At 35.6% G+C, this 17,101-nt stretch overlaps 1 protein-coding gene across 1 annotated transcript; it reads right to left on the bottom strand.

Moving 5' to 3' along the window:
* Positions 1 to 851: 851 nt before the first annotated feature.
* Positions 852 to 15,624, bottom strand: LOC136985183 (protein toll-like). The gene is made up of 2 exons (XM_067282397.1): positions 13,435 to 15,624; positions 852 to 3,776 (listed from the first exon to the last, which is right to left on the bottom strand). The coding sequence occupies exons 1-2, from the start codon at positions 15,622 to 15,624 to the stop codon at positions 909 to 911; spliced, it is 5,058 nt and encodes a 1,685-aa protein (XP_067138498.1). The 3' UTR covers positions 852 to 908.
* Between the last annotated feature and the right edge of the window lie 1,477 nt (positions 15,625 to 17,101).

Here is a 17,101-nt window from a genome sequence, read left to right as displayed (position 1 = left end):
TGGCAGGATGATGTGTTGAATTTGGAGATAAAAGAACAAGAAGTTGAAAAGGTTTTAGTTATACTCAATACTACTCCGGGTACTGATGGTATACCGATAGATCTATATACGTACTTCCCAGGCTTGATTAGATATATGTTACATTTGTTTAATAATGTATACCAATTAGGAAATATCCCGTTGGATTGGCGTATATGTAAGATCATTCCTATATTTAAGAAGGGGCTTAGAGATTTACCTGATAACTATGGAGCAGTTTCGTTACTACCGGACAATTTCTAAAGTTTTTTGTAAAACTTTTTGTTCGCGACTGGTAACTTGGTTGAATAAATACGAGGTACTTTCGGATTTCCAGGTTGGTTTCCGGTCTGGTTTCTCAACACTGGATAATATTTTTGTTCCATATTCAATCATTCAAAAATCTTTAAAGAAGAAACGAAGTAAACTCTACGCTCTTTTCGTTGGCTTTTCTCTGAACAGCACTTAGCTTATAATTGTACAAATATCAATAAGAGCTGAGTGCTGTTCAGAGTAAAGCCAAGAAATTTTAACTGTTGAAAGTTTATTTATAAAAATATTTTTAACTGTAAATAAGTAATTTTAAGCGTGATGTATACCAGTTAATACCTCCTTACAAGACACACCACTTAGGAAGGAATCAGTTCCTGGAACGTCTTCTTTCTCAAGGCAGAATGAGAATAATTTCAAGAATATATAACATTTCTATTATTTTATTTTTCATGCGGAAGAAATCTAAGCACCTCGACCTTTTGCACTACAATTTGCATTTAATGATTCGAGTCTGAAACTTTCTGCCATATACAAAATAACATTTCATTTCATATTTTTCATACCTTAAAAACTGAAGATTCTGTACCATTATTATAAATAGATTTTCATTTCGCAAATCAAAGTGCACTTTCGCTTCTTAATTTCGTGATCATTGCATTTACATCGTGAACTTGACGATTTAACGGTTTATCAGTCGAGTAACGAGGTAACGCGTATCTCAACTTCTCCCAAAACCATCTTTCGCCTAACAACAAGTAAGTCCTACTAAGTAGCAACTCGCGCATATCTGCGGGAACTACGTCACACACCGAATTATCCTTCAATACGAAAATTATCCTTTCCATCTTATCCTCCAAGGACTGTACCAAGGCCGCTTGAAACTCCGCTTGACACCACACGCTGTTCAAAAATTCTGCAGACAATAGCAATATCGTTTTCTTGCTGTTTCTAATCGAAGCTTCTATCTGACATATTACGTCATAACCGGGTAGCCAATCGCGCTCGTGGTTGCACAGCTTAAAGAAAGGGGGTTTCTCCTCCAGTTCCTTCAGCAAACGCATGACGATGTCCCTGTCGCTACCGGTGTAAGAAATGAAGGCATCGAACGCTTTATCTTTGTCCAGTTCGGAAATATTGCAGCAGTACAGCGAAGGAAAATGCACGTACACGTAAGCCAAGATGGTGTTTCTGTATTTCAGAAATAAGAAAGCCAACACCATTGCTAATATTCCTATTAGACAAACAACGGAACCGGAAACGATTAGAGCAACGTTCGTTACGATCGAAGGAGGCAAACAAAACGCATCATCCGGAAAATTCAATACGGAAGACACGACAACGGTGTTGTTCTCCGACAACAATCGACTGCACTTCACTTCTTCGGCTTCCACTATCTTACGAACGTTGCGATTCAACCACGATTTGAAGGGTTTGAAAGAACAATTGCACCAAAATGCATTGTTTCTAATGTCTACTCGAATGTCAAAAGCGTCACTTACGTATTTCAAAAAATTTTCAGGAAAATCCTGCAGACTGTTGTATCGAAGAGAGAGAATTTTCAACAATGATGGAAACGTCCAATGCTCAGAGGGATTTAAACTATTGTAGTCCAAGTACAGTTCATCCACTCCAGACCAACTATCCGTAATTTCCAGTGTAGAAAGAGAGTTGTGTTCCAGGTGAACGATTGTGGTGTTTTCGGGAAGTATTGCGGGAGCGTGGGAAATATTGGAGAAAGAACAGTTCACCATGACCGAAAAACTTTTATACAAATAACAGTGGCACTTCGGTGGACAATTTTCTACAACGGGACAAACCACGTAGGAAGGAATCAGTTCATGAAAAGTCTTGTTTCTCAAGTCAGAAGGAGAATCGCAGAACAGCGATCGACCGACTTCCGAAAACTGAACCTCTTCGACAAAATTCCTCAAATCGCAGTCACACCGGAGGGGATTACCAGAGAGAGAGACGTTACTCATATTCCTGGTGATTTTCCCCTCGACTGTGGTGATATTATTGCCCATCAATAAAATTACAGAGCGATTATCCGGAGGGAGGTCTTTGGTGCGAAGAGTCGACAGGCGATTGAAATTCAATCTGAGCAGCGAGATGTTATACGCGCTCCAGTCTATTCGAGGAAACTGTGTGAAGGAGGCGTTGGAAAGCCCCAGATATGTCAAATGTGGCAGTCTTCCGAACGGTGTCGGTTCCGGTAAAAAGCCCAGAGGATTTTCATCCAGATACAACATTTTCAGCTTATTCAATACTTGAAACTTTCCCTCGTCTACCTTCGTTATTCTGTTTCCTGTTAAAAACAATCCTTCAATATTTTGAATGTCGTCAAACACTTCGAAGGGAATTCTAGTCAGAAGATTGTATCTTAAATCCAGCATCGACAGCCGTTTGTTACTACGGAACACGTTGGAAGGTAATTCTTGCAAACGGTTCTTGTGTAAATCTATTTGTTCAATATACCGGTTATTTACAAACAAATCGGGGTGTAGACGATCGATTCGATTTTCACAAATTCGAACCTTGTATAAGTCATAACGAGAATAAAATATCTTCGGTGGCAATTCACTGATATTGCAGTTGCAGGCAAAGAAAGACCGTAAATTTGAGACGTTTTGCAATAGCATTTCCGGTAGAGAACTAAAATGGTTGCTATCCATGTCGATAGAGATCAAATTGAAATTGTCTGCAAACAAAGAAGAAGGAAGAGTATTTAAGCGATTATCGTTCAAAAAAAGCTTTCTAAGGCTCGTCATGCCTCTAAATATGGCGGGAGGAAGAACGGTCAGCAAGTTTTTAGATAAATAAAGTTCCTCTAGAGATTTCAATTCGTGGAAAAGGGTCTCCGGAAGATCCTCTAAACGATTGTCGAAAAGGTATAAAGATTTGAGTCTATTCAAACCACGAAACGCATCTTCTGGAAAACTTCTTATTCTTCCTGATACTACGTAAATCGTTTTTAACGAGGGGAGCCCATTGAATAATCCGTTCGGAAATTTTTCCGTCATCACGCGCAACACATTGATTTTTTCTAAGTTGCGTAACTTTTCTAAAGTGTACGTGACGTTTTCCATGTAGTATAAAATGATGTCGCGAAGATACGGTAGGTTTTTGATGGTAACACGCGAATTTGGTGGAACGTCTTCGGAAATCAAATAGAAATGCTGAACACTTTTATCTCTCAGGGAAGTTCCGACGTCGGAAGAGGGAAGGAGGCATTCTCTTAACGCCACGGAAGCGAAGTAAGTAGAATTAGTGCACACACGAATCTGTTCGGCGTCGAAAGTGTTTCCTCGACACATCACGTGAATGGCTCCGTCGTAGTCGCTGATGTAAGAAGTAACGTTCGATCCGCATTCTATTCTTCGATTCACTCTTTGAGTAATGAGACCAAATCGGTCGGTGACGAAGAACCACCCCTGTACTGCCGTGCAAAGGAACACCAATTGAGCCAAGAAGATTTTCTGCACCATCTAAAACGAAAGTAAAACGTGTCACTTTCTGAACAGATCTATTTTACTCGAACACGTTTCGGTTTAATAGTTTGTAGTGTACGATGCAATTATATAGCCACTACGTACGATACGTAATTATAAAATACTGTAGTCTAACTCATCTCTGTTTCCATTCCGCCATTTGCAACTGTGATTTGTTTTTGGTGCGTCGGTTGTTGGAAACATTATCTGTGACGTAATGTATACGTTGTAGTTTTATTACCGCATTAATTTCTGCGTTAAATTAAATAACACGTTTTACTTGGAATTTTTTATGGCGGCTGCTGGAGACGGATAAGTGGTACCGGCAGAGTGTCGGCTAGTGTTCTTAGTACCCAGAATTATCGTTATTATGACGTTCAGCATTAATTGATTATTTGTAACTGTTGCTAAAAAGAGGTATCATTTAAATTAACTAGACGTAAATATAAGAACAACTTAGTGTATATTAGATTCTCCTTTTCCCTCCGAGATGCCCCGTCATTGGCGCCGTTAGCGTCGAGGCCTCCTAAGCATTGCATAAGCCGATTATAAGTTAGCGCCTTCCGCCGATCCTGGATGGTTGTGTCGCGTGTCCAACTATTGTACTCGATTATAAAGAAACGCTGTATCAAAGATATAAGTGAAATCGGAAGACTTTAGTATAAATGTTGGTTAATATTAAAGGGTAGATCAATTTAATGCCGTGGTAGAATCTTTTAATGTTTTACGTTTTTCGTATTGACGTTATACATTTTCTATTGCATGAATTGATTTAAAACGCAAAAATCCAGCAACGAGTTTCGTAACTTATCCAGCTTCACCGAAAGTATTTTCAACGCGATTTTCACTTTATTCGCCAAAATTTGTATTGCTTCAGGGGATGCTCCCCGTACATTTTTAGAAAAATTTCTTACGACAAAATCTAAATGTACCGGATGCGTAGTTTTATTTACTTTTGTAGATTGCGGCTAACAATTACTTAAAATACAATTGGGTCTGGCGCCATCTGTTAAGAGATATTATTAAAAATTAGTTTTGTAGTCGTAACCGACCGCATTATAGTGAGCAAATTCAATTGTCCGCTAGTGATGTCGCGCTACAATGTTTGGCTATGTCTTGGCTACTTTAATATTATTTTAGTTAAAGTTTTTCGTTTTAGCTGGAAACACTGGCTCGACCATTAAAGGGAGGCCAGGATTTAAACCAGGCTTTCTTTTTTATTTATTTCTGTATTTATTTTGTGCAAAATAAAGAAATAATTTAACGATAATTATTATTTAAAAACAAATTTGTTAGGCTTAACATCGATGAAAATTTAACGCCAAATAGGTTAATAGCGATATACTAATATGCTTATTGCGTGGGATATACTAATATACTAATACACTGTACTAATAATGTATTTTTTCATACTTTTCGGTTATCCGTTTTTTCAGTTATCCGACCAACCTCAGTTCCCAATTGAGTCGGATGATCGATGCGCTACTGTACCGAATACTCGTAGTTGAAATCAGCTTTATACTCAATCATTGAAATGTGTAAACGAAATTTTGCAGTTGTTATTTCAAGTGTCTGACATCCGAACAGCAGTCCATAAAAACTGGTAAAATCATATAAAACTTTTGAATTTTGCTGGTTCCATTAATATATAATAATCTTATGATTATGTTTGTTTAAATTAACATGTTATAATAATATTTTAGTATGAAAATAACAATTGCTTCTTAGTTTCTATTTACACGAAAAAAACTTATGATGTTAGCGAACAGACACGATACTGTTTGTCTTATGATCTATTACATACACTATAAAATGTCAATTATTTATTTTTAAATATGACATTTTGCAATTTATGTATATAATTTATATTCGAGTTAGAGAGTCATTCTTGTTCCGTTGGGTGTAAATAATTAAAAGTAAAATCATTGTATAAATTTAACAATTTTCACGACAATAAGGAAAAGCGGAAGTAATGTCGCGTATTTTCGTAACGAGACATAGTCGAACAACGAAAAAGCATTGCTAATATTTTGCTATAAATGTTTTAGAGTATGCTGCTTACAGCGTGTTATGTGAGAATACGAGTGAAGGGTATAAGCTTCTAGACGGGACGTTAAGACCCACTCGCGTTGTCACTGGATGGATATAAGTTAGAATTTGTCACGGAATGGAGAGACCCCTGACGATGTCGGGCCACGACACCAGTTGAGATAATATATTGTGTGTTAACTCGCGTCTTGAATCGACAGTTGTACGTTCGAGCGAAAACGTTTCAATTTTAGCTGAAGGCAATTAATCGAGTAAGAAGATCACGGATAAGTGAAAAATATTCGGTGCTCTCGTAACAACTATTGAGTAGACGGGTTAACGATCAACAAACCAAAATTGAATTAGACAAAATATGAGAGTTACATAAGAACGAACTTATCTGTATACGGATAAGTTTAATCTACCGAGATTTCCGTCTATCGAGAGAGAGTTTACATTATATTCTAAAATACTTCAATGAATATTTGATTGTCTTCGTTTTTGCGGCGGTGATTCGGAGGAGTGGTGGACGCTGGGGAGTAGGAAAGACACGTAGACCAAAATACCTAGGAAACTGGCAACGACGGACGATTAAATCTCAATTAATATTTTCACAATTAAGTACACAATTTCAGGTGAGTAAAAAAGGTCTCGACACGTTGCTTATAGGAAACTAAACTCTGATGCAATTGTCATAGATTTTTCATCTCTATGCATTAACACAGCGTATTCGCTAAATTCTTTCAGATTAACATAGTAGCGATCACCTGTGTTTACCTTTAAAATGTAGGTTTATTTTTAAAAACATGCAATCCATCGGATTATAAAAACATTCCTAGCTTCGTTAGTATGAAATGTTTAATAAAAATAATTTAGGTTAAAGTGACGGTAAAAAGATCATTAAAGATAAACAAGAAGCTGAAAAGGTGGCACTTCGAAAGATATTCACAGGATATATGGTAAACGTGTGAAATTTTTCAACAGTTTAATAAGAGACGCCAATTGGCAACAACACTCTGTTTATGGAAAAAATCAACTTGTGCATTAATCGATGAGCATCATCATTGATCGCTTAGTTGTGGCAAGATTTTTTTAGATTCTTCTTTATTTGTTAATCGAGTCACTGCCATTTTTTACAGTGTTAGCAAAGATTCGTAGTTTGGTATTGTAATACCACGAAGTTCGCTATAGTAGTTGTTAAACTTCGTTAGCACTCAACTTCGTTAGCACAGAACGCTGAAAAACTTCAAATATACAAAGGCAGTTGAAAGAGCATTAATGTATGATAAGTATGTATAGTGTATAAATAAGTGCATTAATTCGAAAGACACGGACACTTTACTAACGGCATTCAAGTGCATTCTAACATATAAGTTTGTCGGAAGACCAAAAGTACTTCATTTCTACTACATATTTTTGTATATTTTTGAGTTATTTATTTTTCATTTTACTCTTACTCATTATTTATATTAATTTTTACCTAGTTTTGCTTTATATTCAAATAGTTAAAAAAATTGTTATTCTACTATTGTATTTTATTTTAAAACAATATTTAACGGTTAAGATAGTCCGATGAAATTGCAGCCGGAAGATGGTTTGTTAGACTTGGTTGGAAACATTTGCTAAATAAAAGCGAATCCCATTATCTAAAAAGATGATTTATAAATTCACATCCCATGCCCAATACACGTGATTATTTAAAAAAGTACGGAAGCAATTCGGATTAAATTACCGAGGAAATTTATGCAAAAGTAGTCGCGGGGATAATTATGTATAATAAATAAATTTTTCGTATAAAATAGTTTTTGTAAGGTGTCCAGCATTTATCTAATCGCGTAGCGCGTGGTTTTCCATTCACATATTAACTACTGTACAGGTTCTCGAACGAAACTGGACACATCGTAAACAAAACAAAGTTTGTTTATATTGTAAATACTATACAGTCAGATAAGAGTGCAGTACGAGTTCGGCAGAGACCATCCGCCATAAAACCCGATAACGTCACCTCCTATCCTCCCCGCTACGGCCTTCCAACCAAAATGCCAGCTTCTATTTTACCCGCTAGGAGAGCCCTAATATTCACAATATCTCTTAACAATACAATTTTGAGAATTGTTGAAACCAATTGTTTATTCGCAGCAATAATTGTTGAAAGCAAATGTTTAGAAAGCGAATAAATTTTGACGAGATGAATTCTAGAAGTTAAATTATCTTATTTTGTGTTTAATTACATTAGATGTGTTATGGGAAATTTTTAATTGAGATCAAAACAACGCGTCAATGCTGATTTTCGTGGCATAATTTAAGAAATTTATGCCTGCCACTTATGAATCTTATTTGTAAAAATTACTCTACTAAACAAATCCCCGATGGCCTCAATCGATAACGATACATTGTTTTTAATTCTTATAATCATTGTTACTTTTCCGTTGTTATAAATAACAGAGGGAAAGTACGGTGATCGATTTCCCCAACATTTTTACAGTTTTGAAATCGGAAAACTGTAAAACTTCGGAAACTGCAAATAAATAAATAAATAAAATTGCGTGGTGTTTTCTGTATGCCTGTAAGATAGTGTACGCGTATGGAGTACGATTTGATTCACTGTTCGCTGCATAATAAATCCTGTGCATTTTGTCGAAAATTTCTCAATGCTTTCAGCGAGACTTGTATACTACACGAATTGAAGCTATATTTTAATGAATAAAGGTCTAGGGGAGTGGTTCCCAACCGGTGTTCCGCGGAACACTGGTGTTCCGTAAGCATCTCCCAAGTGTTCCGCAGATTTAGTCGCAAATCGGAAATTGTACAATCGTATTGAGCCGCCGAATATCAAAAAATTAAAATCATAAAATTTTCATAAACTTAAATATATATGTACGACTCGTACTTACGGAGTGTACTACTGTTTCGAATAAGATTAAGGCAATGATAAAAACTGAATGAAATATGTAAAAAACATCAGGCACAAGTTTCCCATTAAAGTTATTTAGGTATATTTTTTCCTATCAGAATTGGCGTTAATAATATGAGTAGAGATTTTGAATTATAACCGCTCAATTCTAATAAAATAACTGATGACAAGCTTATGTATTTCATATTAACTTAAGTAAGCGTCCCAGTAAAGAAAATTGCTCACAAAAGTGTTCCGCATCCTAGAAAAAGTTGGGAACCACTGATCTAGGGTGAGAGATAGAGGGCTTCGTGTGTCGTATGTCTTCAGCGGTTAGATCTAATGAAGATTTTACTACTCTCTAAATTAAGCTTTTGCCATTTCATAATGATTAATAAATAATATAAAACGATTTTTAAAAAAATATCCTAACTAATCGAAAATCAATTTTTTTGAAGGAATTAGATACGGACAACCGTACGGAGTAATAGTACATGGGCCACCTTCCGAAATCACTGGAAGTGTGCTGGACCCTGAAGTGATTTATTACGTTTCACCTCATGAACTCATAGCGTACAGATCACCATATGGAATGGTTGGAATGGCGCCGCCTCTACACCGAATTAATTATACAGCGCCATATGGCTTCATGGTATATGGGCCACCACCAGGTTTAATGAAATACAGTCAAACCTGTTTTTATGCGGGGGATAGGGACCGCATTAAAAAAAACGCATAAAAAAAATCTCACGAAACTTCACGAATGGCTGTAAATAATAGTTTTCGCGACACAATTAAAAATATATCTTTTTATGCGGTCAACGGGGACCGCATAAAAAAAGTCTCACATAGAAAATAACTCAAAACCGTACGAAATAGAATTTATTGACAACAGATGTCAGCACTTGACTGCATCGTCTGGTCTATCGTCTGTTTTACATATTTTTGTCCAGGTGGTGTTTTGTTGACTTAAAAAGTAAATTATTTCATTTTTCGCATATTCATGCAATAATATTACTATAATAAGTGCATTTATGCTATAATAAGTTTATTTAGCTATAATAAGTCAACGTAAGACATGACGAATCGCACGAGACTAATCGCCAACTATACCGCACAAATTAAAAATTCGCATTAAAAAAATCGCACAAATAAAAATCGCACATAAAAAGAGCGCATAAAAACACGTTTGACTGTATATGCCATCTCCAAATCTGCTATATTACGTTTCGACGGAAGGTATGATTACTGCGTTTTTAAAACTTTAGTGGGATTCGAAGAACCCGCCAGCCACCGGGGGCAGAGCCCCCTACAAGAGGGAGGGGTGCCCCCGTGCTCGCAGTTCCAAAAACACGCCGTATTGCTGGCCGCAAGGGCTTCAGCATGGCAAGATCGCAACCTTAATAGCCTCGACCAAATGGCAGGTCTTTGTGCCCCTATATACTGCCGGCAAAGGCCCAGGCAAGAAAACGTAATTTTATGCGTAAAATGCGTAAAAAAAGCGTCCTCAGTACAAACCACCAGTTGGGCCAAGTCGGCCTGCTAATGTAAACAGTTGCCTGACTCAGCTAAGCTAAACCATTAGCCAACTGCGGAAGGAGTTCATCTAGCCCGTTAACTTCAACCAGGACCCTTATCAACCTCGGACTTTGCCTTCTGCGGTATGTTTGGAGTTTGTGTGTCTTCTCTCCACTCCAGGGCGTCATTCGGCTTCCTTCTTTTGCCAGCTACCTCCCAGTGGACTTCCCCTTATGTGTTCTTGAAGACTTACTTCTGGAACCACGCCCTTTGGATTTATCGACAACACATCACTTCCTGAATCCCCTGTTCATCGCACCCTGAAACTGTCGTGCCACTCGTCTATCGGCCTGGATGTACAGTACCTTTGGATTTCTCAACAGGAATTCCATCTGTTCAGTCTGCACTGGTGAGTATCCAATTTTACTTGTAAACCAACCAGTTTGTTTTTCCCTCTGTCCCAGTAAGATTTATTCTTCTGGGATAGAGTCTGTCTGCCAAGTGGCCCTTTCTTCTTAACAATCACACTTCGCTCTCCCGGTTGGTTGTACAGACTTTACAATTCCATCAATATGCCTTCTCTCAAACACTCGAAAAATGTCACCGAGACACCAAATGGCAATGAAACTGTATGCTCCCTAGAAGAAAAAATTTAAAAAAAAGCAAATCAACATTTTATGAAGATTCTGGACCTCTTGCCGGAGAAATATGGTTCTATCAAAACCGAGGAACGGAAGAAAGTTCGAGAAAGAGTCACAAGTCTTTTTTCATGCCTGGAAGAATTCCACCGCATACCAAGGAAAGTTCGCTCAACTCTTCATAAGTGCCCTGCACCTGCGGCCTCATCTGCCCCAGCTATCTCCTATGCGGACGTCACAAAAATAAATACCAGACCCTACTTACAAATTAAAATCAGAAGAAATTTAACAAACACCGCGAACGTCTAGTCTGATCTAGTACTCCGATAGTGCTACTTGTTCGTAGATGGTGCGTATAATTGAATTAAGTCGTATACCGAACAAAAGTCGTATACCGAGCAAAATTTGTTTCGTCGAAACAGGACGTATTCTAAAGCAGACGTATACCGAGGTACCACTGTATTATGATAAAATCTTTAATAAAATCAACTAAATAAAGATGGAAATAAAGCCAAGTGTTTAATTAAAACTCAACTTTTGGTTCATAGTCCAACAATCATCAAACACGGTTTCAAAGAAGAGATAAAATCTTTAATTATTAAATGTAGTAATTTTAATCTTTCCAACAATTCTTAATGTTCGATGTATAATTTAAAAAGTCGGTTTATATAAATTATACAATTCTGACGATTGTATAACAGAAAATATTTAAGAAAATTGAGAAATTCCAATTAATTTAAATTCGAGAAAAGTGGTGCGAGTTTCATACGGGATAATACGGGATAACACGGGGTATATAAACCATATCGGGAATAATAATTTAATGTATTTATTAATCTCCATTTTGCTTTAACAATAGATTGAATTCAAACTAAACGAAAATTAGCAATAAAAACGGTGAAAGTAAAAATCAAATATGCTTTCGAATTATTACTTTTCCGGCCGCTATATATAGCAGATGTAAAGTATGGCGATAGGTGAGGAAAACGACCCTCCGGAATTTTACATTTTTGGACTCAAAAGATATCGGAACGTCGAGAATGTAAAATATTCTGCAGAGTTTTTTGTATGGATGGATGTTTGCGTGTGAGGGACGATTTTGTTCACCCTCTTTCCAGCTTAATTAATTAATAACCCCCGTACCTTTTGTCGATATTTTCTGAAATTCGCAGGGAGATTTATGTATTAAGGGGATTGATGCCGTTAAAGTTTAGTGGTTAATGGTCCAGGGAGTGGAGAGTTAAAGGGAATCCTACGCTGTCTCGAATAGGGTGAGATTTAATGACGATTTTATTCGTTATTAGCGTTCGTAATTTATTATAAAACTCATCCCTGCTTTCAAAATTAAGCTTTTTACCATTATATAATAATTGAAAATATAAAAAATTCTTTTTAATAGAATGTTGTAACAGATAGCGTTACAAAAATTTTGATTGTTGCCGGGAAAGATGAACAATTTGTTGCTGGTTTATTTTTTAAAATTAGTTTTTCATTCATACAGTAAACAATATGATTGTGATTTCATAAATAAGAGTCTTATTGTATAATCTGTATTTTATTACTTTTTCGAAACCTACTCTATGAAAATTAAAGTAATTATAAAGTTTTAATTTATTTGCAACGTAAAGACTTTGAATAATGACGCTTTTCGTGTTACATTTTTGCCAAATTCTTTTAAACTTTTTCAAAATTTAAGCGCCTTTCTAAACGAGTTCTAGAAAGAATATTGCAAAGTTATGGAGTGTTTCTTGCAACAAGAAGGAAAATTCTCGGAGATTAATATGTGTACTGAATACCCTAATGAAGAGAACTAATATGGTTGGCGAAACGCATTTGGGATATACCAAAGTAATAAAATGTTCTTTCTCTGCAAAGAGAAATTTGCGTCGTTGCGAGAAATTAAAATAAAGGTGCACGTTTCATTACTAGGAAGGAAAGACGCATATAATACAACAGCAACAATTATTAGGAGAAGAATGACAATGAAGGAATGCGTAATAACAAATTGAAAGCAGCTAATCTCGAAACGAATTGCGGGAGATTCTCCATAAAAAATATTAATTTTTATCGAAATATCAACGATCTGTTAGGTTTTTTTAATAATAGTATTTCTAAGTTATAAATTGTTACTTTCGTTTCTCTACTTTCTGTATATAAAGTGTTGTTTTATTGTCGATTTTCAGTATTGACTTTGTGATTGAATTACAGTGATTGATTGAATTATTTTGTCTAATTATAATACTTAATCAGAATTAACTACAAAAGCATACAAAAGTAACATTTATTACAACACATTTGAAATAAACAAAATTCATTTCTATAGAAACAAATGCAAAATAATAATGACTTATTTGCAGTACTAATTAAATCGATGAAACTAAATACATTTGAATTGTCGTAATTACAGAATTCAAGCGAAAACCTTGTAATGAACCACTTCCTCTTTATTAGTCTTTGGCACTTTCTGAACATTTACTTTTCTGCGATAAAAAATAAACGAAACAAGAATAATCACACCTATTAACAATAGCGAAGTAAGAACAGCCACTGCGATTTTCCATCCTGAAACAGAACAAACTTCGTCGGAAAACACGAATTTTGTACCTGAAACATTAACCGACGCCGCTAAATTATCTTCTGCAATTTCTCCGCATCGGTCATTAGAAACAATTTCGGTAAAAGACAGAGAAGACGAATTTTTCGCGCAGAAAACATCGGAGAAATCTGCAATCTTCTGTCGGTTTCTAATCAACCAGTCTTTAGTAAAAAGCGAATGGCAATGACAATCCCAATTGTTTCCCGATAAGTAAATCTTAAATTGCGGAGAAACGTCGACCAGGTTCATTAAACTGGAAGATAATTGAGTTAACCGGTTTTCGTCCAACCACAGGAATTTCAGATTTGCCAAAAGAATATAATCCGAAATATAAATTAAAGAATTATTACTCAGACGTAGATGGGTGACGTCTTTCCACGTCACACAATCGATATTTGATAACTCTTTTATATAATTATTACTCAAATCGACAATCGTCGCATTCGGGACGAGAACTTCGGGAATTCTGTCTATTCTTCTTCCAGAACAATTGACCATCACGTGATTTTGTTCTGCAAAACATTCGCAATTCATCGGACAATAATTTCCTATGACGTCGAATGACGTATTATCAAGCAAATTTCTTTCTTCTCCGTAACATTTCGTTTTTTCTATATTTGGAAACATTTTCTTTGCTACTTCTATATTTGACTTAACGAAAGAAACGAATTGCTGCAGTTTGTCATCACAAGTAATTTCATTATTACTTAAATAATAAGTTGGCATTTTAAATCCATATTTCTTGTCATCGATGTAAATTGTTCTGATTTTACAATTAGACAGATTAATTACCATGCGATTTGGTGTGTAAATTGGCAATTTGACAATATCAAAATGATTATTTGAGAATTCGACTAAAGTCAAGTTATATTCTGTCCAATTAATCACCGGCCATTGTGTCAAACCTGTCTTATTTAAATTCAGATAAGTCAGATGCTTGCTACTGCCAAAAGGACGTTTACCAGTAAGTTTAGTTAAATTGTTGAAAGGTAGATCGAGAAACGTTAAATTAGTCAATGGGAGAAAGATGTTTTCGTGTAAAAATGTGAGGCGATTATGTGATAACTTGAGAGTCTTCAATGATGACAAATTCTGAAAAACATCTTCGGGAAGATTTTCTAACTGGTTTCTTCGCAAGTTTAACAATCGCAGTTCAGAAAGTCCATGAAAAATACCTATTGAAAGTGTCGATATTTCATTTCCATAACAGGAAAATTCTGTTAGCAGTTTGTTATTTCTCAGAAGATTTGGCGGGAGATGTTTAATTTTGTTGTAATTTAAATTGACGATTTTCAAATTAATTAAGTCAGAAAATACATCTTCTTCCAGTAAAGAAATAGAACACAACCATGCGTCAAATTCAGACAATTTGTGCAGTTTCTTAAAAAATCCTGACGGAATACCTGATAATGGGTTCCAACTAATATAAAATGTCTTTAAATTAGAAAGACCTTTCAACATGTCACTGGGTAAAACTTTTATCTGATTCCATTCTATATTCAAATATTCCAATCGGGTGAGATTTCTAAAGACAAGTGGATGAATCGATTCAATATGATTAAAACTTAAGTCCAGTTTTGTTAAATTGTAAAGGTTATAAAGCAGATCTTCGGGTAAATCTGTTAACTTTCCATGCCTGATGTATAATTCGGAAAGATTAATTAACTCTCGGAAAGGTTTGTTCGGAAATAAAGTGAAATTATAGCGTTCAATTGTTAACGATGTCATCGATGGAACATTGTAAAATGTTAAATTTAGAAGTTCCGACGTGTTCACGCCTCGTATTTCGACAGATCGCAGAGAGGACATGTTATTAAACGAGGCACTGTCGAAGTTTCTGTTAGGCTGGTATGTTTCGTGCAATATCTGGACTTGTTCGATTGCATACCCGAAAGTGAATATTCCAAAGTCAATCCTCGACAGATAACAGTCTGTAAGTTTTACGTTTTGTACATTTTTAACGATCATGCATCGCATCAAACGAGAGTCAATCGTTTCCTTGCCGCACTTGATGGATAAGGTTTGATTGAATATTTCAACGGAGGAAACGTTCTTTGATTCGTGGCAGCTGTTTGCCGATGACGAGCAAGAAACATTTCCCCAATGTTGCCAAAACTCTTGACAGGAATTTACCAATAGAAATAAGAATTGCAAAAAGACAACCCACCTCATTTCGTCAGATAAAACTTCTAATTCACTGAAATCCGCAAAAACAGTCGACGACAAATACACAATAGTAAAACCGTGCTTTACGTATTTAGTACTGTTACTACTTACTTCTGACTTACTGAAAACACGATAAATTATGACCTCGGTGACACGGAATCGTCATTTCCGTCAGAAGTATTACGTATACAGCTTTTAATTTCTTCGTTTATTTCCGTTTCCGTGAAAGGAACAATATGAGTTTAATGTTAAATGAATGTTTTACGAATAAAAAATTTGTTTTGCACTTTTATTACACGGGAATTGTTCGTTTAAATTAATTGATATTGTAAACAAAATATTGTTTATTTTCTTCCTTTAAGACGTATTGTTAATCAATTGTGTATTGTGACACAAAACAGTGTTTCTGTCTGACTAAAATTAAATTATTATTATAAAAATGTCCTTACTAAATATGTAATAAATGTAAAATGTATTCGTCTTACATTTGTTCGAACGGAAGTTTTTCATTGGATGAAATTTTAATGATATTTTGACGAAATGTTTTGTATTTCTTGTTGATTATTCTTACGTTTTTCTCAAACTTTTAAAAGGAATATGAATGATTTCCTGTGTGAATAAAACTCTGACAATTTGTAATATTTAAAGCATTTAATCAAGTGAGTAAAAGTACAAGATAAGAATAAATTTTTTGTTCGATAAGACACTTAAATTGAGGAAGTTGCGCATCTAGTATTAATTAACTTTACCAACGAAAGTATAGAGGAAGGATGTTGAGGTTTGATAAAGAAAAAGGCGGAGAAACAAAGTTTAAAACTGAACCCAAAACGAAAGTAATTTATAAGACGAGGCAATAATTGTAGTAAATGCGGTTATTTTTCAGATTTAAAGTTTCACTTTAGTTTCTATCGGTAATTATTTCTGTCACTTGCATTTAAAGATATAAATAGATAATTCGTCATAGATAATTCGTCATATTCGACTGAACTTTCAATAAGTAGTGATTGTAATGCTGTTTTTAGGAATGTGTATTGTACGTCATCAAAGACGATACGTAAATGTTGCTAGATAACGAGAAAAACATACGTCATCGCCGAAACACAACGTGTAAAATTACGTCGATGGCCGTACGTTACCACCCGACATCGGAACGAGACTACCGAAAGCGGAAGGAAAGTCACTCGGTACGGGTTCGTTCGGCATGTGTGACGTAACACGCCAGTCAAGAAACCACAATTTTGTTTTTTATTGTTTAAGATCGAAGGGTTTATAAATGAATGCTTACGAAGAAATGTAAACCAGTTGATATTCACTCCGAATGTGAAAAGTGCCAAATCACTGTTTTAAAGTAATTTGGCACTTTTACACACAATTTGGCGTAACAAAGTGTCTATTTCACCGTTAAAGTGCCAAATTAATACGACTGTGTTCAGCCAGTCTTCGCTTTTCCTCCGCTAGGTCTTAGATCCCGCTCTCCATCGCG

Source organism: Centruroides vittatus, unplaced genomic scaffold (genome assembly GCF_030686945.1).
Source record: "Centruroides vittatus isolate TY-2023 unplaced genomic scaffold, ASM3068694v2 contig_1207, whole genome shotgun sequence".
Classification (NCBI taxonomy): domain Eukaryota; kingdom Metazoa; phylum Arthropoda; class Arachnida; order Scorpiones; family Buthidae; genus Centruroides; species Centruroides vittatus.
The sequence above is the reverse complement of the archived record's forward strand: the minus strand, read 5'-3'. Positions and strand labels throughout refer to the sequence as shown.

Coding starts and splice junctions, on each gene's coding strand:
- LOC136985183 (XM_067282397.1), bottom strand. CDS start 15,624: ATGAGGTGGGTTGTCTTTTTGCAATTCTTATTTCTATTGGTAAATTCC. Junction 3,777..13,434: donor AATTCGTGTTTTCCGACGAA/GTTTGTTCTGTT, acceptor CTTTCGTTTTAG/ATGGTGCAGAAAATCTTCTT.